The following is a 23,992-nucleotide window of genomic DNA, read 5'->3' on the forward strand; positions in this document are numbered from 1 at the left end:
GTTATTGGCACCTGAGGCTGTGTGGTTCACTTCTGGATGTTGCAGCCAGTCATTAAAAGAAAAGACTATCCCCATTTCTTTCCTTTATTTCATTGATTTCATTTTTCATGGGTTGTCATGGGTTGTCCCTAAACTAGGACACATGTATATATATATATATATATATATATATATATATATATATATATATATATATATATATATATATATATATATATATATATATATATATGGGTGAAATGGGATGTTACTGTAAATATAATATAGCATATAAAACTGTATTTTAGTGATCCAGTGTTGATCAAGTTGAGTTCACTCTTACCATTGCTGAAAGATCTTGGCTACCTAGACCTGTGTTGAAAAAGACATGTAACCAGTTGACACAAATGCTTAATAAATGCACTGAATAAATGTAAAGCATATTATGTACCAAAAAACAAGTGAAAAAAGAGAATCTTCTAATTGTCTTTATTTGAAGAATGGAAGACCTGAAATACATAAGTAAATACAGTATTTACAGCAACTCGTGCAAATGATGTTAAATTAAAACCAAATGCAGATGTCACATTTTTGAGTTACTTCTGAGTTCACAATTTGTGGAAATTGCTGTGAGTTTGACATGATTTGCATATGCTTACTGTTGCTGTTCAGAGGGATCAGACAGCCACATTGCTATCTTATCTGGAAACAGACAAAATCAGCCAGTGATCCAGCTCACTGTGTTTTTAAGGATTCTAACCTTTATATCGATATTTCAGGTACAAATTGTTAACAATATTCTGTAGACATGCAGTATATGTTTCCTTAAAGCATTCAGATACAGGCCTACAACTTAAACATGAGGGCAAATGAGTTTGTAGTTTGAAAAGTGACATAATTTGTCACTTTTAGCTTGCCATACTATGCAGAGGAGACAGCGTGGTCAACATCCATGGTTAACATGCACACAGCTCAACTCCAGCGTGAAGCTTAATAATAAATAGTAATGATACATTTAATTTGTACTGGACTTTTCATTCATAAAGTGCTACAGTATTAATAACACAGTACACACAAAGAAAATAATAGTAATAAGATTTAAGATGAAAAAGCCTTCCTGATTAGAAAGATTTTTATCTTATCCCAACACAAAGCTACAGGAGGATATTAGTTGATCAATTTTGTACTTGGTCATTCTTGACTTTCTTTATTTATTACATTATCCATCACATCTGTTATATTTCAGATTCATATGTATATAATCTTTCAAGTACAACAATTTTCTTACACAAACAGTAAAAAAAACAACCCAAAAAACAAAAAGTTTGCACTTGCCAGGGGAGTTCAAAGTCCATTCATTGTAAGTCCTTTTAGAAATCAAATAAAATGTACTTCATTTAAAATATTGAAAGTCCTCTTAGCTTTTTTGTTCCTCACATCTTCGATTCAGATGCTGCTTGAGTTCAACAATAAACCAATGAAAACAGGGTTTGGAGCCAGACCATTTAGATTTGTGGATGTGAAATATAACGAGAAAAATCAGCAGCTGAATTAAAACGGTAATATTGCTATCCATCCCAGTGAACACAAAATACAACATCACATCACATACATCAGTATGTACATTCATATCCATTTTTCCTATTTATAAAATTCTGCATATCTATCCAAAATATGAAAAATCGTTTCCCTTTCAGAATCACAATACATGCACAATGTATATTTAGCCTAAATCTTCCCAATACTTCTTTTACAGGGTAAATTCGGTGTAAAATCTTCTTTCACTTTATTACAAATGCAGTACTTATTTTGAATAAAACAAGCATCTTCCCACTGTAGATAGATAGATAGATAGATAGATAGATAGAATGTTATCTAGACATAAGTGTTACAGCAGCCACTTCCCATAAATTGTAACACTGTCTTTAAAGCAATAAACAGCTTTCTGTGAACCGTTGCCATCTTTTTGAGATTGTCAACACAACCTGAAAGTGAGATACATATTCAAAATGAAAGACAGAGAAACAGAGGGCATAATTCTTACAGTTTATGTTACATGTTATGTAGTGTATCAAAGTAAACTTGTATTGATCAGCAGCACTGACGTAGCTAAAATAATAAAGAAACTGTATAGTAATGATTTGTTGCACATATTGAAGATGAAATAATATGACAAAATATGTAGTATTATAGTATCTGTACAAAGTGCAGCACTATCGGATCTCTCACAGTGTCTTTAGTTTTTGTCCAGCACTTGATATTCCATAATTTGTTGGTCCCTCATCAGTTGTGCCACCACCACAATCAAAACAAGCTGCATGTCAAGAGGAAAGAAAGCAGAGGAAGATGTTGGTTATCTGCCAAATGAAACAATGTTCCATAATAACTTCTGAAACTTAACAAAAGACTTTCTGCAATATTGATTTGAGATGAAAAGCTCTGTGTGATAAAGAGTTCTGCTAACTAGCAGTGCATGAAGGGATTTTGGCCCTGTCAAAAGAAGTATCATTCAAATAGAGCTAAATTGTTCATCCAGTAAAGTATTTCCCAAACTTTTTTTATATAAAGCACTTCCGAATAAACATCATAGCAGTGTATAATATGTTTCAGAATGTGTGGAAGATGATTTATTGGATATGACAGAATTATTCGTGTACTATGACTGTATATGTATATATTGTGTGTAAGCAAAATAGTTGCTCTTCTCTTCCTCCTATCTTGAAATTTTATACATTCCAAGTAGAAAATAGCAGTTGAACCTCCTTTAAGGCCCTCTCAGACTTTAACAACTCACTTACAGTATAACTTCAATGAATAATGTTTTTATCTTGCTTGTAGTGACAAACCTACGTTGATTCATCACCCAACTCTGCAGTTCCCCTCACCTCCATTGACTGTTTTAATGTCTTTCACCAACACCTAAACATAGTTTTGGTTTTACTGCAACTTTACTGGTTTTGGGTTTGGTTTTCATGGCTCTTATAACCATCGCACACTACCTGGCCAATACCAAATGGCAGACAGACAAAATTAGCAACTACCCAGTGAACACAGCGGAGGATTTAGCAGCTTAAGAGCCAGATATTACCTTCAAGAGTTGGTGCAGACCAAAGCAGAACTAAGACAAGAGGGAACCATGGACTTATATTTGTCAAGTGGTCAGAAACATGACTCTCAATGAGTTCCTTTATGAAACCACTTATCTAATAAATGTTCATCAGTCAGGGTGTATTCCACATCAAATGTATACAGAATAAACAGTCATAAAATGTTATCATTCTCACCTCCACCAGGAGAACAAGCAAGGAGCCCCACATGACAAAACTCAGCACGAACTGAAAGGCCATCTCCAGTTTCACCTGGCAACCCTGAAAGTGAGAGACAATGAAAAAGAGAGACTGAGAAACAGATGGCAATGATGAAAGGTGTTAAATCCGACAACCATGCTGGAGCATTTATATTCTCATGAGTATTTTAAATTTATCAGTGTGTACACGTCTACCTGTTGGTTAAGCTGCCACGGTTGATCCACAGTTCCATTGCAAGAGGGGAAAGTAGAGTTACAGCAGCTGTGAGGAACCCAGAGTCCTCCAGAATGGTTAAACCAGGAGGTTTTCAGCCAGTCCCTGTAGTCATGGACACCACAACACTGCAACTAATAATATCAATTAGTATCACAGCAACACTGGAAATCTTCAAAACTAGATATCCAGGTAACATAAGAGTTATTGTAGATAGGAATTTGGTTATTTTTTTCCTGAGGACAAAATTAAATTTGTGCCACTAAGTTCCTGGATGGATGATTTGGGGCCTGGGGTTTGTGTTATATAGATCAATAGATCTATAGGAGATGATGTGACGTCTTCAAAGCAAACACCTCCCAAACATACTCCTCTTTAAGACCTAATATCCTCTTAATGGAACATTATGTTTGGAAATCACAAACAGAGGGTCAAGGATTTCTTCTTTTTTTTAAAACAAGCATCAAATTACCATTAGAGGAAGTGCACCTCGAAGCTATTGAATACTGGCTTCAACACACAGTAGACATTTTGAAATTCTGTATCATTTTGACACATTTTTATGGTGGCCCTGAGGTGCAAAACACAACAATATTCACAACAATATTACAGGAACGACAACAACAAAACAGGAAAAACAAGTTTTCAGAAAACACATTATTTAGAATTAAAAAAACAATACAACATTTCACAAAATGGAAATGTTTCAGACAATAATTCTTGTTTTTTTCGATTGGACTGATCCCATTTCAATTCAGAGTTTACACAATTGAGATTGGTCAGCGATACTAAATGGTAGTAAACTCTCATGGATGCACTGATTCGTCATGAACATATTTTGCGTTGCTACTAGGCCAATCGTTGTGTATTCTAATTTGTTAATTTCTCTTGTAGAATTTTGTTGTATTTTTTTTTATTTTGCTTGTGCTTGTTGTGTTTTGCACCTGAGGGCCACCATTTAATTTTCACAAGAAATACAAACATGCTTAGTGTACAGTATGTGGATGTCTATATGACTCAGTTCACATGAGTGATGGGTGAACACACACCTCTTCTTGTGTCGCATCCACAGCATGAGAGTTGGGGTCCTGGTTGATGCCTGTGTAATTCTGAAACACTCCACTGAGGGGAGTTATCTCTGAGTCCAGCTACACACAGAGGGGATAGATACAAATAAAGTAAACATGCAGAATTTTCCCAGAGTAATCTGCAGTGTAATAAAAACACACTTATTCAGTGAAAATATTTTTTGTGTAACCAGTGTACCTTTATAGAGTGAAAATAAGCCAATGCTGAAGCTGTGCTTTCCAGACAGAAGACCACAACTAGTAGATAAACAAACTGCAAAGGAAAAACACTTTTATTAGTACAAACACTAGTGCACATACAGATATCCACACATCACACACACACAACCTTACCAGTCCCTGCAGAAAGGTGGAATCCCTGAGGCTCAGCCAAGAGCCAAGGCATCCACTGGCCAATAGGAACACAGCGCTGGCAAGCACAAAGACAGCTGGCAGGATGATGTAGATGTGAGAAAAAAACAAGCTGCTATGTCTGTACTTCATCAGCAGGTAGACTCCGCTCAGGCCTACCACCAGCCCCACCACCTGGTAAAAATAGTGCAGTGGGAGTGATTTGTATCTGTGTTCACTGACACCAATCAAGACAGAATATTGCTATCGGCTGGCTGTGGCAGATATTCTCCACACATCCTTCATACTTTTTTTTTGAAAGGGGAAGTTTGACATTTTTGGAAATATGTTTATTCACTTTCCTGCAGAGTCTAACAGTTACCTTAGCATACTGAAAGCTAGACTGGCTCTGTCGAAAAACAAAATATACCAACCAGAAACTTTAACACTCTCTGATGAATTCTTTATATCACATTTATTTATCAACTTAAAAAAAGAAGTGTAAAACTGATGAGTTGTGGCTTTATGGAGGGTGTAAGACTATTTCTTGGCTAAAAGCAGGGACTTGCTGGACTCTCTGCTGATTTCCTAACAAGAGAGAGAGACGTCTTGACGACTCCACTGCTTCCAGCCAAGAAATAGTCACATAACCCCCACCCTCCCCCCGTAAAACCGCAACTTGATGTTACACTTTGTGTTTTTTTGTATGGATTAAACAAACAAGATATAATGTGTTAATTGGTAAGCATTTGAAGTGCTGATTTATGCTAAGTATTTATGTTGTATTTATTAAGAGACATGAGACTGGCAATGATCTGCTTAACTCTCTGAAAGAAAGCAAATAAGCATATTTCCCAAAATGTGGAGCTATCCATTTAAAAAAAAACAACAAAAAAAACATTTTTATTCAGTCAAGTTTAACTGAGAGCAATGCTCTCTATGCAACAAAGTCCTAATCACAGTTTCACAGTCCAGCCACAGTCTGATCTGTTTGTGGGTTAAAGTGCTGCTCTTTCAACCTTGCAGTCAAAAACCGCTTCTTTAAGCTTTAGGCCAGTTGCGCCTCTCAAAGACATATCAGGGGGTTTAAAGCTCTGGGTTTGTATGACCTGTTGGGTCATTTATCTTTCCACCCACATTTCTGCACCCAAAGTAATTCAACATACTGAGTGCTTATCTGCAAGGTAAAATAAAATGTTATGCATTAAAGGCAACATTTTAGGTATCTTCAAGCAGCTCATGATTGTGCAAACTGTGGGAAATCAACCAATGAAAGGGAGACTCCAAATCTTCTCTCTGTTCCTGATTTAAAACTAAGTATCAAAATAAAAATGCAGCCATGAGAGAGGTTGGTTTCTCATCCTGCCCTCAAACTGTGTGTGTGCCCACTTATTTTAACACTTTTAACTTTATTTCCAAAAACTTAAACATTGGCAGAGCAGAACATGTCATGAGCTCAGTGTTACAGTAGAGAGAGAAGGTGAAACTCAAATAATAGTAATAATAAATAATAAAAGACAGGAAGAAAAATTAACAGAATTAAGTAAATATATAGTTTTTTGTTGTTTTAAACCACATGTGTTTCAGATATTACAGAAAGTTGGCTAATAAATGTCTAGGTATGTTTATTCTGTAGCCTACTTTCTCTTTAAAAGACACACATGCGTCTTATGTCATGTGACATATGCCATGTGATATGTGACAATAAACTATAAACAGGACATAGAAGATATTTAATCTACTTTCTTTGTTTTTAATTATGAAGAATTTCCATGACTGGCAACTCCATGAATACAGATAATAGTTATTAGATAAGATCATTATTGGCAATATTCAGTGGCAGAGTACAAAAAGTTGAAAATACAACCTTAGTGTTAAAGTCTTACCTACCCACAGAAGTTGACACATCAGCTGAAGTGCTGTTTTTAAAGCTTCTCTTCTCATTTTCAGACTTAAAGAGCTGCGAGGATCGAGCGCGCAATAATCGCAGGTGCGTAAACGTGAGGATGGCAACTTCAGTATAGTTTGGTAACACGTTAGTTTATAGCGCTAAAGAGGAAACTGCAACTTCTCTTCCGCGATGGCCAAAAATAAACTTGCCCAAAGAACGCGGAAATATCTCTGTGGTGGTAATAAAACACCGAATAATGTGGAGGAAATTTTCAGCAAAAAGTAGCAGTAACACGATATAAAAATACTCCATTACAAGTAAAAGTCCTGCTTTCAAAACGTATCGTCAGCAACATGTTTAAAAATTACTCATTATACAGTTGAATGACCTCTGTCACCTTTATATTAGATATAATTTCCAATAAATTAACATTGTAAATAATACAATACATTTCAATGCATCAGTAGTAAGATTCAGTAGTTGAATATCAATTAATTAATACTTTATTGTTATAGCAGGTCATGGGGAAGCTGATTATATGGTTTGTTTGTAAAATATTAACCTGCAAAGTAATCAGTAACTGCTGCTGTCAAATCAGTATGTAAGTAACAATAACTTGAAAGGCATTTTCAATATATATAGTTCATTTAAAACAGAATGAAACAAAGGGAAATACTGGCTCCATATTTAGAAATTCTTAGCCCTGCCTATAATAGACGACTGACTGCCAGCAAAACAGTCATTTGATTTTCAGGGAAGATGACTCATTCAGTATCATTGAGCAATCGAAGTTTGGAAGATGGTGTTAAGGTCATAATAAATGGTGTCTAAGAAAACTGGAGATAAAAAAGGCTTTGTTTAACCTTCAGCACATTACTAGACAATGTCTAATGAGAGCAAATGTTTGTTGACTCAGTCTGTCAAATCTAAAATAAAGTGACTTTCCCTCTGAAATGCAGTGGAGTAAACAAAAAGGAAAATTGTACTTAAGTGTAGCACTCCAGTAAATGTACTTTATAGTATAATCCACCACTTGAAACAGTTGAATAATGTGGAGAATTAATGTGTACATTATCTTCATTTAAATTTACAACATAGTGCATACTGCTGTATTTTTTGTTTAGAGGCTTTCCTGGGGATTTTAAAAACCCAAATAATATGCAGAATGGTGTCCTTTAATGTCCACAAGATGGGACTTTATAATCAGAAAATATATTGAAGTTGTACTGGTTGTTTTGGGTGTGTTAATCGGTTAACATAGTTTGTGCTTGGTGAGGTTACTGTCAGCTCTGTGTTCAGTGGTCTGTGTCAGAGTCTCTTCCTCTTCAGCAGCTGCAGTCGGTTCCTGCTGTAACAGCTCAGTGTCTCTGCAGTCTGACTGAGGGAGGTTTTTGTACGACTACAAATAACTGTGTGAACACCCAAGCACTGTTTATTTGATTTGTACTCTGACAGTAGTAAACTGCTGCATCTTCAGCCTGAACTCCATTGATGGTCAAAGTGAAGTCAGAGCCGCTTCCACTGAAACTAAACCGACCTTGTGTTGTTGATACAACACGAGAGCTTACATATTTCAATAGGTGCTTCGGAACCTGTCCAGATATCTGTTGATACCAGATCATAGCATAATCTCCATCACTATATCTATGAACAGCTGGGTTTATTTTACAGGTCAGAGTGACAGTGGATCCTGGAGTAGATGTCACTACTGGAGGTTGAGTCACAGTCACCTGACCGCTGCATCCTGCAGACAGAAACAAATCTTTCATTTATCAGCAGAAATTAATGACAGAAAAGGAAACACATCATGTTTGAAATGTTGCTGAGTGAATGAACCTGTAAAACAGCAGCAGGCCAGCGTCCAGATGAGGATGGTGATGAGAGTCATGGTGGTTGTGCTTTCTGCTGTGTTGACTGACAGATCTGAGTCCTGCAGTGTTGAACTCACAGGACTATAAACCTTCTCAGTTCACTGGAGGATCAGCTGACAATGCAAAGCCTCCTCTCTATGGAAATGATTTCTCTGCTCTCAACAGACTGAAGGCAACGTGGGACACAAAATCAGGAGAAATACTGTTTGGATTTACACCATCTATGATCTTAATGGAAAATAATATTTATAGAAGTGCAGTTGAGGATTTATGGAAAAGTTTGTGTCGACTGTGGTTGGTATGATGTGTCTGTTTGTCTATGTTTAATCAACTTACAAGGTTTATTGTAGATAAATAATATATTTCATTTCTGATTAATATGAGATTGTAAATCTATATTATTAAAAAAGCATCATGTTAATTTAACCATGTATAACTGTTAACGAATATGAATTGTGATGACTGTAACAAGTAGACTGTAATCCTTTTTCTGTCAGATGTAGAAAAGTAAAGAAAAATTAAATAAATAATCTTGTTTCATACAATAATTTCAATCTACATTATTAAAAAAGTATTGTAGATTTGATAAAGTATAAGTGTTGCTCTGTAATTTTTAAAAACAGAGTTTTTTTCAGTGGATAGATGCTTGTTCACAGTGCAGGAGGTTTTTGTACGGCCACTTAATGAGTTTGTATCACTGTGGTTGACTTTTGGTGGAGGAACCAAACTCATCATTAACTGTAAGTACCAGAGATTTCTCATTTCTACAATATAAAATATTATACTGAGTTTTCACCAGAATATGATGAAACAAAAATTTATTCAGGGTAATTTATATATTGTGCGTTTTTTTTTTTTGGTTTTTTTTTTTGCTTTTTATTAAGCTCAGCTGATAGTGAAGTTTGGGGAAAACATAATGCAGATGTTAATAAATGGTTATTATTGTAGATGATGTTATGATGAAATATAGTCCAAAAAATTTTCACATATTTTACTTTTTATCAATTGTTTGTTTCACAAAATGTCATTGTAAAATTTCTCTGACAAACATTTTAACAACCAAACAATAAATTTAACTTTATTCATTATTTTTTAACAATCAAACAATTTTTAGATTTAAAATATAATGTTGGTTTCTGTAAAACAAATAAATGAGTTTATATTTAGATCCAGTTTTGCTGTAGTTTGTGTTCACAGTTGGTTAGTTTGATGTTGAGAAAAGGAAGTGAAACAGACAGATGACAAAGTCTTTAACTGTAATCACACATTAGTGTTTCACCTCTTAACTTTTATATAAACTCATCAAGAAAATCATTACACATTATAAAGCATATATGAAGATTTCATTTATCGTTCATTCATTTTAAAAAATCGTTACATTTACACCTGCCTCATGTTGTATATTGTCTAATTCTTGTTGATTTCTGATAATATAGATTCATTGCTTTAAATGTCAAAATTACAAGTATTAACACCATTTAGCTTTTTTAACAAAACCCTCATTTCCTCCCATTTCTCACTGCCTCTCCTCTGTCTGATCACAGTGTCACACACACAGTTAATCCACAGCATTGTTAACCTCTGTCATGTATCATAACTCAGCTGTCTGTCCTACAGTAGAAGTTAATCTGCTCCTTGTGTGTCTCTGCTCTCCCCTCCAGCTGGCCCCACGGTCAGGCCCTCAGTCTCTCTGCTTCCCCCCTCCTCTCAGCAGCTCTCTGGGGGCTCGGCCACGCTGGCCTGCCTGCTGACCGGCTACTCTCCTCAGGGAGCCGTGGTGAGCTGGGAGGTGGACGGTAGACAGGTGACAGAGGGGGTCCTGAGCAGCTCAGAGGAGGAGAAGAGCGGACGCTACAGCAGCAGCAGCATCCTGAGCCTGAGCCAGGAGCGCTGGATGGAAGGAGAGCTGTACTCCTGCAAAGTCCTCCATCATGACCACAGCCAGACCAAGTCCCTCCACAGGAGCCAGTGTAAGGGCTAGAGGGACTGGCTGAAGCCCAGGACAGGAGCTGTGTCTGGGGGGAGCAGGAGGAACACACCTGCTCATCTGATCAATATGAGTTTTAATGTTTGTAGAGTAAACTGAAGCTTTGTGTGACAAAGAACAACAACAACTTAGAGAGTAATGTGTGTAGCTCAGCAGCTAGATGTGAGTGTGCTTAATAACTGTCCTGTTGATGATTGATGTTTTTGCTAATAAAGCTTGCACTGATGAAAGAAAACATTATAAATATTTTGTTCTTTTATCTTATGAAGAGTGGTAAGAAATGAAAAGGTTTTACAACTTTAACTGATTCTCCTCTCTGTGGAAATTGAAAAGCTTCGGACTTAAGTGACAAAATTAATTAACAACATTTTAACTGGTAATGGAAGTAGAATAATGTAGTAACAAGGATGTTTTTTTTAGATACAAATTTATATCATGATTAAAAAACTTGGAAAATATATTTTGGAATTAGATTTTCAGTGTTGAAAAAATCATGACTGAAATATGTGATCAGGCAACATTTGTCAGAGCTCTTCTGCTGAGAGTAAATGTGAAAAAAAACATGATTTGTGTCGATAGATGTTTCTCTATTACAAAAAATACAAGAAAAGAATTGAATCTATGTAGCTGAGTGAAGATGTATTCCTCCCTCTTTCTTCTCCAGTAGATGTGTTGTAGTTCAGAGATATTGATGAGGCTACAGATCTACTCTGTTCAACTATTTGTGCAAAATCATGACTCTATCTTGATGTGTATCAGTTTTCTCTCACTACTCTTACTCATATTCTGATGCATTGCCATTATGTTTCAATATAACCATTTTTTAATCAGTCAAACATGTAACCAATAAAATAAAATTGAATATTATAGTAAATCACTATCTTTGTGTGTATTTTGTGATATATTATTCATGAGAAATGAATATTCATGCCAGTATTATACCTCATCTTTCCAACATGCTTCACTTCAACATCAAGTCAGGTTTCTATTCATTATTTTATAGTATGTGTAACAATATAATATGAAATATAAAGTATAACATATTTATCATTTCTGAATCAAAAACTTTTTTTAGATGAAACTGTTACAGTAGATTGTTTTTTGCTGCTGAATGTAAAACTATTGGTGGAAATATTGTTGAATTTTGTTGCTGTCAGAGGATATATTCTTACAACAACTCTGTTCTTGAAATGATGTGAAATAATGATGAAGATTTAACTTAAAAACTGCAGGTTGGAAAATGTCTTTCAGTTTGTTTCAGTTTTATTTGGGTTCATTGTGGTTCTGCTTGATGACTCTTGTGTGTCAGAGTCACAGTGTTGTGTTCACTCGACCAGTTATCCTCATCACAGTCTCTTCATCAACCCTCTGCAGCTGCAGCAGGCCGTTTTCACTTCAGTCAAACTGAAGGAGGTTTTTGTACGACTCGAAATCACTGTGTGAACACTCCACTACCATGGTAGCCCAGACAGTAGTAATCTCCAACATCTTCAGCCTGAACACCACTGATGGTCAGAGTGTAGCCAGAACCAGATCTACTGCCACTGAATCGAGATGGAGTTCCTGAGTTTAGAGTTGAGGCGCTGTATATAAGAAGTTTGGGAGTTTGTCCAGGTTTCTGAAGGTACCAACTGAGATCACTACCAATGTTTGAACTCCCTGTGGCGCTGATGGTCACCGTCCCTCCAAGACTAACAGACTTGGATTTGTCAGTCTGAGTCAGAAAATTGTTGGCAGAAGACTCTGAAATGAGAAATGAAAAATCTTAAAGAGTAAATATTATAGCCAATAGCCAATGGAGAAGCAGTCCAGGTTGTGATCGGAGAGAAAAATAGAAAAGACATTTAAGCAAAAGTAAAAGGGAGAACACAGACTGGATTTGCACCAAACATTTTCAGAATCTCTCACCCTGACTCAGAAAACCCAACATGACCAGCAGAGTTATTGGCGACATCATCTTGATGCAGTTTTCAGTGTGAGTGCATGAAAACAGTTCAGACTCTCTGTGACACAAGAACTTAAACTCTGAGGAGCAGTGATGCATGAAAGTCATGCAAAATACATTTAAGAAGGCAAACACACACCTGTTGTTGTGAAACAGAAAGAGCAGAGGTGAGGAGGAGTGAGAGATCAACCTCTACAGAGGATCATTCTAATTCAAAGTTCATCCAGAAAACATTGACTTTATCCTCTTTATTATGTTGTTTAGGTTGTATGGCGCCACCTGCTGGCAGATTGGATGAACACTTAACTCAGCATGATCTGACCCAACATTTGATTGATTTGAATTTCTCCGTTTTCACAATCATTTGTTTTATTTTTGTTGTTAGCACAAAGGCAGGAATTTAAACCCATTTTATCTCACTTTAGGGCCTGCTCAGCGTTTTAGGTGACCAACTCTTTCCCTTCACACTTAAGAGGTGTCTACTCTAATTAAAGTATGTTATATTGTATATTTGGTATTTGATTTATCTGAAAAGTTGAGTAATAAGTTGAAGTTGATTGTTTGGTGTGCAGGATCTTAGACAGCCACTAAATGTTCTGTTTGGGCTGCTGTTTGTGTTAATAAAATGATACTGTTAGCATAAATAATGTTTTAACAACGCTGTTAATAGAAGGATGAGTTTCAATGAGATAAGAGAAGAACATTATTAGAAAATGTTGGACTACATCCTGTGAGACAAGATGTGAGTAAACAACATGTTGTTGATTGATGTTTACAGAAAAAATCCCAAAGGAATAGTTTGACATCTTGGGAAATACAGTTATTTGATTTCTTGCCGAGAGGTAGATGAGAAGATCGATACCACTTTTTTATTTGTACATAAATGTGGCGCTATGGCTCCTGGTTAGCTTAGCATTACAAATGTAAATAGGGAGAAACAGCTAGCTTGTCTGTAGGTAACAAAATCTGCCTATAAAACCTCTAAAGCTCACTAATTAATATCTGGCTTGTTTAATATTAACAAAAGCCAAAGTTTCTGCTGGTTGTCTGGTAACATCACATAAACCCCTGTTAAACCACAACTTGTCTTGTTTTTTCAATTTGTTTTTTTGGGGATTAAACAGGCAACATATAACATGTTAATTAATGAGCTTTAGAGGTACTGGTGAGCAGAGTTTGTTGCCTTCAGACAGAGCCAGGCTAGCTGTTTCCCTCTGTTTCCAGTTGTTATGCTAAGCTAAGCTAACTGGCTACTGGCTCTTGCTTTGTCTTTAACTGACAGATATGAGAGTTTGTATCAGTCAACAAGACAGTGAATCAGCAAATATCTGAGAATGTCCAGTGAATAATGTTTTCAAGTGACAAACAACATGTTGATGTGTGTCTAAGTTTCTAGATTGTGGAAAATGTTCAGTTTTTTGTTTCACAAGTTCTGATATCACTGTATGTGGAAAATGAACATCATGATGGTTAGTTTCAATGTCAGTTTCACACTTTTTGACATGGAATAAAAGGAAGATATTTAAAAATATAAAATATGCCAATATATCCATGTGTATATGTTGTTTGTGATTGGTACAGTTTGTGCTTGGTGAGGTTACTGTCAGCTCTGTGTTCAGTGGTCTGTGTCAGAGTCTCTTCCTCTTCAGCAGCTGCAGTCGGTTCCTGCTGTAACAGCTCAGTGTCTCTGCAGTCTGACTGAGGGAGGTTTTTGTACGACTACAAATCACTGTGTGAACACTGGCCCACTGTGGTAACTCATACAGTAGTAAACCGCTGCATCTTCAGCCTGAACTCCACTGATGGTCATTGCAGCGTTTACTCCGTCTCCTCTGCCAGAAAATCGAGATGAAAACTCACTTGTTGGCTTCTGACCCAATTTGATGACCAACTTTGGAGCTTCTCCAGATTTCTGCTGATACCATTGCACTCTACTATCTCCATCTGACCATGTTTGAACCTTTGGGTTGGTTTTACAGGTCAGAGTGACTGGGGATCCGAGAGCAGATGTTACTACAGGAGGCTGAGTCACAGTCATTTGACTGCAAGATCCTGAAAAAAAGGGAAAAACATTACATGAAGTAAAATTACTCATATTTAGATGTAGACACACGTGTGTAATATCCAGCTATAACTCAGTAGATGTGAGCGATTTTAGTGATGTAATTACTTTCTAATTTTATGTTAAAAATAAATCACACCTTTGAGGCAGCAGCAGGCCAGCGTCCAGATGAGGATGGTGATGAGAGTCATGGTGGTTGTGCTTTCTGCTGTGTTGACTGACAGATCTGAGTCCTGCAGTGTTGAACTCACAGGACTATAAACCTTCTCAGTTCACTGCAGGATCAGCTGACGATGCAAAGCCTCCTCTCTATGGAAATGATTTCTCTGCTCTCAACAGACTGAAGGCAACATGGGACACAAAATCAGGAGAAATACTGTTTGGATTTACACCATCTATGATCAAAATGGAATAAAATAACTTCTTTTGGAAATAAATCTGAGGATTCACAACATTTGTTTCAATGGGAGTGGTTGGTATCTATTTATGTAATTTGTTTTACATACAAGGTTTCACAAATACACTATATACTCATTCTGTAATTTATAATTATTATTTATTATTTATTTAACATTGTCTCAAAAATGTAACATGTTTACAATCTGAATTTGTTACAGGGCAAATCAACCTGTTTTGTGTCACTTGTACAAAATTTCATAAAAATGACATAAAATATTTTGATTCATGAGGAAATTTAAAACTAAATCAATGAAAACATTTTATACATTTGATAAAATGTTAATTATCCAGTTTTAGCAGAAAATAAAGTGACTTTTCAGTGGATAGATGCTTGTTCACAGTGCAGGAGGTTTTTGTACGGCCACTTAATGAGTTTGTATCACTGTGGGACACTTTTGGTGGAGGAACCAAACTCATCATTAGCTGTAAGTAACAGAGATTTCTCATTTCTACAACATAATATATTATACCGAGTTTTGCACCAGAACGTGATAAAACTAGTATTTATTTTGGGTAATTTATATATTATGGGTATTTTTCACTTTGCATTAAGCTCAGCTGAAGTTTGGAGAAAACTTTGTGCAGATATTATTAATTGTTTATTACTTAGATGGTGTTATGATGACATGTTTGCAAAAAAAAAAAAATCTAATTTTCATATATTTTACTTTTAGTTAATTGTTTGTTTCACAAAAAAATATATATATAATGTGCCAATATATCCATGTGTATATGTTGTTTGTGATTGGTACAGTTTGTGCTTGGTGAGGTTACTGTCAGCTCTGTGTTCAGTGGTCTGTGTCAGAGTCTCTTCCTCTTCAGCAGCTGCAGTCGGTTCCTGCTGTAACAGCTCAGTGTCTCTGCAGTCTGACTGAGGGAGGTTTTTGAACGACTACAAATCACTGTGTGAACACCGGCCCACTATGGACACTCATACAGTAATAAACTGCTGCATCTTCTGCCTGAACTCCGCTGATGGTCAAAGAAAAGTCAGAGCTGCTTCCACTGCCACTAAACCGAGCTGGTGTTCCTGAATGACGCCTGCTCACATGGTTTATTAGGAGCTTTGGACTTTGTCCAGATTTTTGTTGATACCAGAATAAACATAAATCAATACCACCACAGATGTAAACAGGCTGATTAATTTTACAGGTCAGAGTGACAGTGGATCCTGGAGTAAATGTCACTACTGGAGGTTGAGTCACAGTCACCCGACCGCTGCATCCTGCAGACAGAAACAAATCTTTCATTTATCAGCAGAAATTAATGACAGAAAAGGAAACACATCATGTTTGAAATGTTGCTGAGTGAATGAACCTGTAAAACAGCAGCAGGCCAGCGTCCAGATGAGGATGGTGATGAGAGTCATGGTGGTTGTGCTTTCTGCTGTGTTGACTGACAGATCTGAGTCCTGCAGTGTTGAACTCACAGGACTATAAACCTTCTCAGTTCACTGGAGGATCAGCTGACGATGCAAAGCCTCCTCTCTATGGAAATGATTTCTCTGCTCTCAACAGACTGAAGGCAACGTGGGACACAAAATCAGGAGAAATACTGTTTGGATTTACACCATCTATGATCTTAATGGAATAAAATAACTTCTTTTGGAAACAAATTTGAGGATTCACAACAATTGTTTCAATGGGAGTGGTTGGTATCTATTTATTTAATTTGTTTTACATACAAGGTTTCACAAATACACTATATACTCATTCTGTAATTTATGATTAATTATATTATTATTATATTATTATATTATATTATATTATTATTATATTATTATTTAGAAATTTTGTGTTTATTTCACATTGTCTCAAATATGTAACATGTTTACAATCTGAATTTGTTACAGGGCAAATCAACCTGTTTTGTGTCACTTGTACAAAATTTCATAAAAATGACATAAAATATTTTGATTCATGAAGAAATTTAAAACCAAATCAATGAAAACATTTTATACATTTGATAAAATGTTAATTATCCAGTTTTAGCAGAAAATAAAGTGACTTTTCAGTGGATAGATGCTTGTTCACAGTGCAGGAGGTTTTTGTACGGCCACTTAATGAGTTTGTATCACTGTGGTACACTTTTGGTGGAGGAACCAAACTCATCATTAACTGTAAGTACCAGAGATTTCTCATTTCTACAACATAATATATTATACTGAGTTTTGCACCAGAACGTGATAAAACTAGTATTTATTTGGGGTAATTTATATATTATGGGTATTTTTCGCTTTGCATTAAGCTCAGCTGAAGTTTGGAGAAAACTTTGTGCAGATATTATTAATTGTTTATTATTGTAGATGGTGTTATGATGACATATTTGCACAAAAAAAAAAAATCTAATTTTCATATATTTTATTTTTAATCAATTGTTTGCTTCACATAATGTCATTGTAAAATTTATCTGACAAACATTTTAACAACCAAACAATAAATTTAACTTTATTCATTATTTTTTAACATTGAAACAATTTTTAGATTTAAAATATGATGTTGGTTTCTGTAAAACAAATAAATGAGTTTATATTTAGATCCAGTTTTGCTGTAGTTTGTGTTCACAGTTGGTTAGTTTGATGTTGAGAAAAGGAAGTGAAACAGACAGATGACAAAGTCTTTAACTGTAATCACACATTAGTGTTTCACCTCTTAACTTTTATATAAACTCATCAAGAAAATCATTGCAAGAACAATTATTTACTCTAACACATTTAGATTTAATTTAATGATCATTAAATTAAATGAATCATTACATTTGAACCTAACTCATGTTGTATATTGTCTGATTCTTAGTGATTTATGATGATTTGCCACAATAGATTCATTGCTTTAAATGTCAAAATTACAAGTATTAACACCATTTAGCTTTTTTAACAAAACCCTCATTTCCTCCCATTTCTCACTGCCTCTCCTCTGTCTGATCAGTGTCACACACACAGTTAATCCACAGCATTGTTAACCTCTGTCATGTATCATAACTCAGCTGTCTGTCCTACAGTAGAAGTTAATCTGCTCCTTGTGTGTCTCTGCTCTCCCCTCCAGCTGGCCCCACGGTCAGGCCCTCAGTCTCTCTGCTTCCCCCCTCCTCTCAGCAGCTCTCTGGGGGCTCGGCCACGCTGGCCTGCCTGCTGACCGGCTACTCTCCTCAGGGAGCCGTGGTGAGCTGGGAGGTGGACGGTAGAGAGGTGACAGAGGGGGTCCTGAGCAGCTCAGAGGAGGAGAAGAGCGGACGCTACAGCAGCAGCAGCATCCTGAGCCTGAGCCAGGAGCGCTGGATGGAAGGAGAGCTGTACTCCTGCAAGGTCCTCCATCAGGACCACAGCCAGACCCAGTCCCTCCACAGGAGCCAGTGTAAGGGCTAGAGGGGCTGGCTGAAGCCCAGGACAGGAGCTGTGTCTGGGGGGAGCAGGAGGAACACACCTGCTCATCTGATCAATATGAGTTTTAATGTCTGTAGAGTAAACTGAAGCTTTGTGTGACAAAGAACAACAACAACTTAGAGAGTAATGTGTGTAGCTCAGCAGCTAGATGTGAGTGTGCTTAATAACTGTCCTGTTGATGATTGATGTTTTTGCTAATAAAGCTTGCACTGATGAAAGAAAACATTATAAATATTTTGTTCTTTTATCTTATGAAGAGGGATAAGAAATGAAAAGGTTTTACAACTTTAACTGATTCTCCTCTCTGTGGAAATTGAAAATCTTCGGACTTAAGTAACAAAGTTAATTAACAACATTTTAACTGGTAATGGAAGTAGAATAATGTAGTAACAATAATGTTTTTTTTAAATACAAATTTATATCATGATTAAAAAACTTGGAAAATATATTTTGGAATTAGATTTTCAGTGTTGAAAAAATCATGACTGAAATATGTGATCAGCCAACATTTGTCAGAGCTCTTCTGCTGAGAGTAAATGTGAAAAAAAAACATGATTTGGTGCCAAAAGATGTTTCTCTATTACAAAAAATACAAGAAAAGAACTGAATCCATGTAGCTGAGTGAAGATGTATTCCTCCCTCTTTCTTCTCCAGTAGGTGTGTTGTAGTTCAGAGATATTGATGAGGCTACAGATCTACTCTGTTCAACTATTTGTGCAAAATCATGACTCTATCTTGATGTGTATTCAGTTTTCTCTCACTAATCTTACTCATATTCGGATGCATTGCCATTATGTTTCAATATAACCATTTTTTAATCAGTCAAACATGTAACCAATAAAATAAAATTGAATATTATAGTAAATCACTATCTTTGTGTGTATTTTGTGATATATGATTCATGAGAAATGCATATTCATGCCAGTATTATACCTCATCTTTCCAACATGCTTCACTTCAACATCAAGTCAGGTTTCTATTCATTATTTTATAGTATGTGTAACAATATAATATGAAATATAAAGTATAACATATTTATCATTTCTGAATCAAAAACGTTTTTAGATGAAACTGTTACAGTAGATTGTTTTTTGCTGCTGAATGTAAAACTATTGGTGGAAATATTGTTGAATTTTGTTGCTGTCAGAGGATATATTCTTACAACAGCTCTGTTCTTGAAATGATGTGAAATAATGATGAAGATTTAACTTAAAAACTGCAGGTTGGAAAATGTCTTTCAGTTTGTTTCAGTTTTATTTGGGTTCATTGTGGTTCTGCTTGATGACTCTTGTGTGTCAGAGTCACAGTGTTGTGTTCACTCAACCAGTTATCCTCATCACAGTCTCTTCATCAACCCTCTGCAGCTGCAGCAGGCCGTTTTCACTTCAGACAAACTGAAGGAGATTTTTGTACTGCTATAAATCACTGTGTGAACACCCAATTACCATGGTCACCAAGACAGTAGTAATCTCCAACATCTTCAGCCTGAACACCACTGATGGTCAGAGTGTAGCCAGAACCAGATCTACTGCCACTGAATCGAGATGGAGTTCCTGAGTTTAGAGTTGATGCTCTGTATATAAGAAGTTTGGTAGCTTGTCCAGGTTTCTGAAGGTACCAACTGAGATCAGCACCAATATCTGAACTCCCTGTGGCACTGATGGTCACCGTCCCTCCAAGACTAACAGACTTGGATTTGTCAGTCTGAGTCAGAAATTTGTTGGCAGAAGACTCTGAAATGGGAAATGAAAAATCTTAAAGAGTAAATATTATAGCCAATAGCCAATGGAGAAGCAGTTCAGGTTGTGATCGGAGAGAAAAATAGAAAAGACATTTAAGCAAAAGTAAAAGGGAGAACACAGACTGGATTTGCACCAAACATTTTCAGAATCTCTCACCCTGACTCAGAAAACCCAACATGACCAGCAGAGTTATTGGCGACATCATCCTGATGCAGTTTTCAGTGTGAGTGCATGAAAACAGTTCAGACTCTCTGTGACACAAGAACTTAAACTCTGAGGAGCAGTGATGCATGAAAGTCATGCAAAATACATTTAAGAAGGCAAACACACACCTGTTGTTGTGAAACAGAAAGAGCAGAGGTGAGGAGGAGTGAGAGATCAACCTCTACAGAGGATCATTCTAATTCAAAGTTCATCCAGAAAACATTGACTTTATCCTCTTTATTATGTTGTTTAGCTTGTATGGCGCCACCTGCTGGCAGATTGGATGAACACTTAACTCAGCATGATCTGACCCAACATTTGATTGATTTTGATTTCTCTGTTTTCACAATCATTTTTATTATTGTTGTTGTTAGCACAAAGGCAGGAATTTAAACCCATTTTATCTCACTTTAGGGCCTGTTCAGCGTTTTAGCTGACCAACTCTTTCCCTTCACACTTAACAGGTGTCTACTCTAATTAAAGTATGTTATATTGTATATTTGGTATTTGATTTCTCTGAAAAGTTGAGTAATAAGTTGAAGTTGATTGTTTGGTGTGCAGGATCTTAGACAGCCACTAAATGTTCTGTTTGGGCTGCTGTTTGTGTTAATAAAATGATACTGTTAGCATAAATAATGTTTTAACAACGCTGTTAATAGAAGGATGAGTTTCAATGAGATAAGAGAAGAACATTATTAGAAAATGTTGGACTACATCCTGTGAGACAAGATGTGAGTAAACGACATGTTGTTGATTGATGTTTACAGAAAAAAATCCCAAAGGAATAGTTTGACATCTTGGGAAATACAGTTATTTGATTTCTTGCCGAGAGGTAGATGAGAAGATCGACACCACTTTTTTATTTGTACATAAATATGGAGCTATGGCTCCTGGTTAGCTTAGCATTACAAATGTAAATAGGGAGAAACAGCTAGCTTGTCTCTAGGTAACAAAATCTGCCTGTAAAACCTCTAAAGCTCACTAATTAATATCTGGCTTGTTTAATATTAACAAAAGCCAAAGTTTCTGCTGGTTGTCTGGCAACATCACATAAACCCCTGTTAAACCACAACTTGTCTTGTTTTTTCAATTTGTTTTTTGGGGGATTAAACAGGCAACATATAACATGTTAATTAATGAGCTTTAGAGGTACTGATGGGCAGATTTTGTTGCCTTCAGACAGAGCCAGGCTAGCTGTTTCCAGTTGTTATGCTAAGCTAAGCTAACTGGCTACTGGCTCTTGCTTTGTCTTTAACTGACAGATATGAGAGTTTGTATCAGTCAACAAGACAGTGAATCAGCAAATATCTGAGAATGTCCAGTGAATAATATTTTCAAGTGACAAACAACATGTTGATGTGTGTCTAAGTTTCTAGATTGTGGAAAATGTTCCGTTTTTTTTTTTTTTCTCCACAACTTCTGATATCACTGTATGTGGAAAATGAACATCATGATGGTTAGTTTCAATGTCAGTTTCACACTTTTTGACATGGAATAAAAGGAAGATATTTAAAAATATAAAATATGCCAATATATTCATGTGTACATGGTGTTTGTGATTGGTACAGTTTGTGCTTGGTGAGGTTACTGTCAGCTCTGTGTTCAGTGGTCTGTGTCAGAGTCTCTTCCTCTTCAGCAGCTGCAGTCGGTTCCTGCTGTAACAGCTCAGTGTCTCTGCAGTCTGACTGAGGGAGGTTTTTGTACGACTACAAATCACTGTGTGAACACATCAGCACTGTTTATTTCATGTGCACTCTGACAGTAGTAAACTGCTGCATCTTCAATCTGAACTCCACTGATGATCAAAGAGAAGTCAGAGCTGCTTCCACTGCCACTAAACCGAGCTGGTGTTCCTGATTCAAGTGTGCTTGCATATCTTATTAGGAGTTTTGGAGTCTGTCCAGATTTCTGTTGATACCAGTACATAGCATCATCTCCATCACCATATCTATAAACAGCTTGGCTGGTTTTACAGGTCAGAGTGACAGTGGATCCTGGAGTAGATGTCACTACTGGAGGTTGAGTCACAGTCACCTGACCGCTGCATCCTGCAGACAGAAACAAATCTTTCATTTATCAGCAGAAATTAATGACAGAAAAGGCAACACATCATGTTTGAAATGTTGCTGAGTGAATGAACCTGTAAAACAGCAGCAGGCCAGCGTCCAGATGAGGATGGTGATGAGAGTCATGGTGGTTGTGCTTTCTGCTGTGTTGACTGACAGATCTGAGTCCTGAAGTGTTGAACTCACAGGACTATAAACCTTCTCAGTTCACTGGAGGATCAGCTGACGATGCAAAGCCTCCTCTCTATGGAAATGATTTCTCTGCTCTCAACAGACTGAAGGGAACGTGGGACACAAAATCAGGAGAAATACTGTTTGGATTTACACCATCTATGATCTTAATGGAATAAAATAACTTCTTTTGTTAACAAATTTGAGGATTTACAACATTTGTTTCAATGGGAGTGGTTGGTATCTACTTATTTAATTTGTTTTACATACAAGGTTTCACAAATACACTATATACTCACTCTGTAATTTATGATTAATTATATTTATGATTATTTAGAAATGTTGTGTTTATTTAACATTGTCTCAAATATGTAACATGCTTACAATCTGAATTTGTTACAGGGCAAATCAACCTGTTTTGTGTCACTTGTACAAAATTTCATAAAAATGATGTAAAATATTTTGATTCATGAGGAAATTTAAAACTAAATCAATGAAAACATTTTATACATTTGATAAAATGTTAATTATCCAGTTTTATCAGAAAATAAAGTGACTTTTCAGTGGATAGATGCTTGTTCACAGTGCAGGAGGTTTTTGTACGGCCACTTAATGAGTTTGTATCACTGTGGTGGACTTTTGGTGGAGGAACCAAACTCATCATTGACTGTAAGTACCAGAGATTTCTCATTTCTACAACATAATATATTATATCGAGTTTTGCACCAGAACGTGATAAAACTAGTATTTATTTGGGGTAATTTATATATTATGGGTATTTTTCACTTTGCATTAAGCTCAGCTGAAGTTTGGAGAAAACTTTGTGCAGATATTATTAATTGTTTGTTATTGTAGATGGTGTTATGATGACATATTTGCAAAAAAAAAAAAAATCTAATTTTCATATATTTTACTTTTAGTCAATTGTTTGCTTCACAAAATGTCGTTGTAAAATTTCTCTGACAAACATTTTAACAACCAAACAATAAATTTAACTTTATTCATTATTTTTTAATATTGAAACAATTTTTAGATTTAAAATATGATGTTGGTTTCTGTAAAACAAATAAATGAGTTTATATTTAGATCCAGTTTTGCTGTAGTTTGTGTTCACAGTTGGTTAGTTTGATGTTGAGAAAAGGAAGTGAAACAGACAGATGACAAAGTCTTTAACTGTAATCACACATTAGTGTTTCACCTCTTAACTTTTATATAAACTCATCAAGAAAATCATTACACATTATAAAGCATATATGAAGATTTCATTTATCGTTCATTCATTTTAAAAAATCGT

At 36.0% G+C, this 23,992-nt stretch overlaps 1 protein-coding gene, 1 pseudogene and 3 gene segments (V, D, J or C); 2 read left to right on the forward strand and 3 right to left on the reverse strand.

Moving 5' to 3' along the window:
• Positions 1-10,911, forward strand: part of LOC122998180 — an 88,746-nt pseudogene extending 77,835 nt beyond the window's left edge.
• LOC122998179 overlaps positions 1-23,992 on the reverse strand; it is a 106,236-nt gene that overhangs the window by 76,784 nt on the left and 5,460 nt on the right.
• LOC122998174 overlaps positions 1-23,992 on the reverse strand; it is a 94,726-nt gene that overhangs the window by 68,100 nt on the left and 2,634 nt on the right. Inside the window, 1 exon segment of the V gene segment in view lies at positions 19,907-19,909. Within this exon segment, the coding sequence occupies positions 19,907-19,909 (3 nt within the window).
• LOC122998178 overlaps positions 1-23,992 on the forward strand; it is a 92,577-nt gene that overhangs the window by 61,735 nt on the left and 6,850 nt on the right.
• On the reverse strand, positions 1,886-7,830 carry tspan37 (tetraspanin 37). Its single transcript, XM_044374913.1, has 7 exons — positions 6,809-7,830; positions 4,922-5,113; positions 4,767-4,841; positions 4,550-4,648; positions 3,482-3,634; positions 3,264-3,347; positions 1,886-2,293 (listed from the first exon to the last, which is right to left on the reverse strand). The coding sequence occupies exons 1-7, from the start codon at positions 6,860-6,862 to the stop codon at positions 2,216-2,218; spliced, it is 735 nt and encodes a 244-aa protein (XP_044230848.1). The 5' UTR covers positions 6,863-7,830; the 3' UTR covers positions 1,886-2,215.

This window comes from Thunnus albacares, chromosome 15, assembly GCF_914725855.1.
Source record: "Thunnus albacares chromosome 15, fThuAlb1.1, whole genome shotgun sequence".
Classification (NCBI taxonomy): Eukaryota; Metazoa; Chordata; class Actinopteri; order Scombriformes; family Scombridae; genus Thunnus; species Thunnus albacares.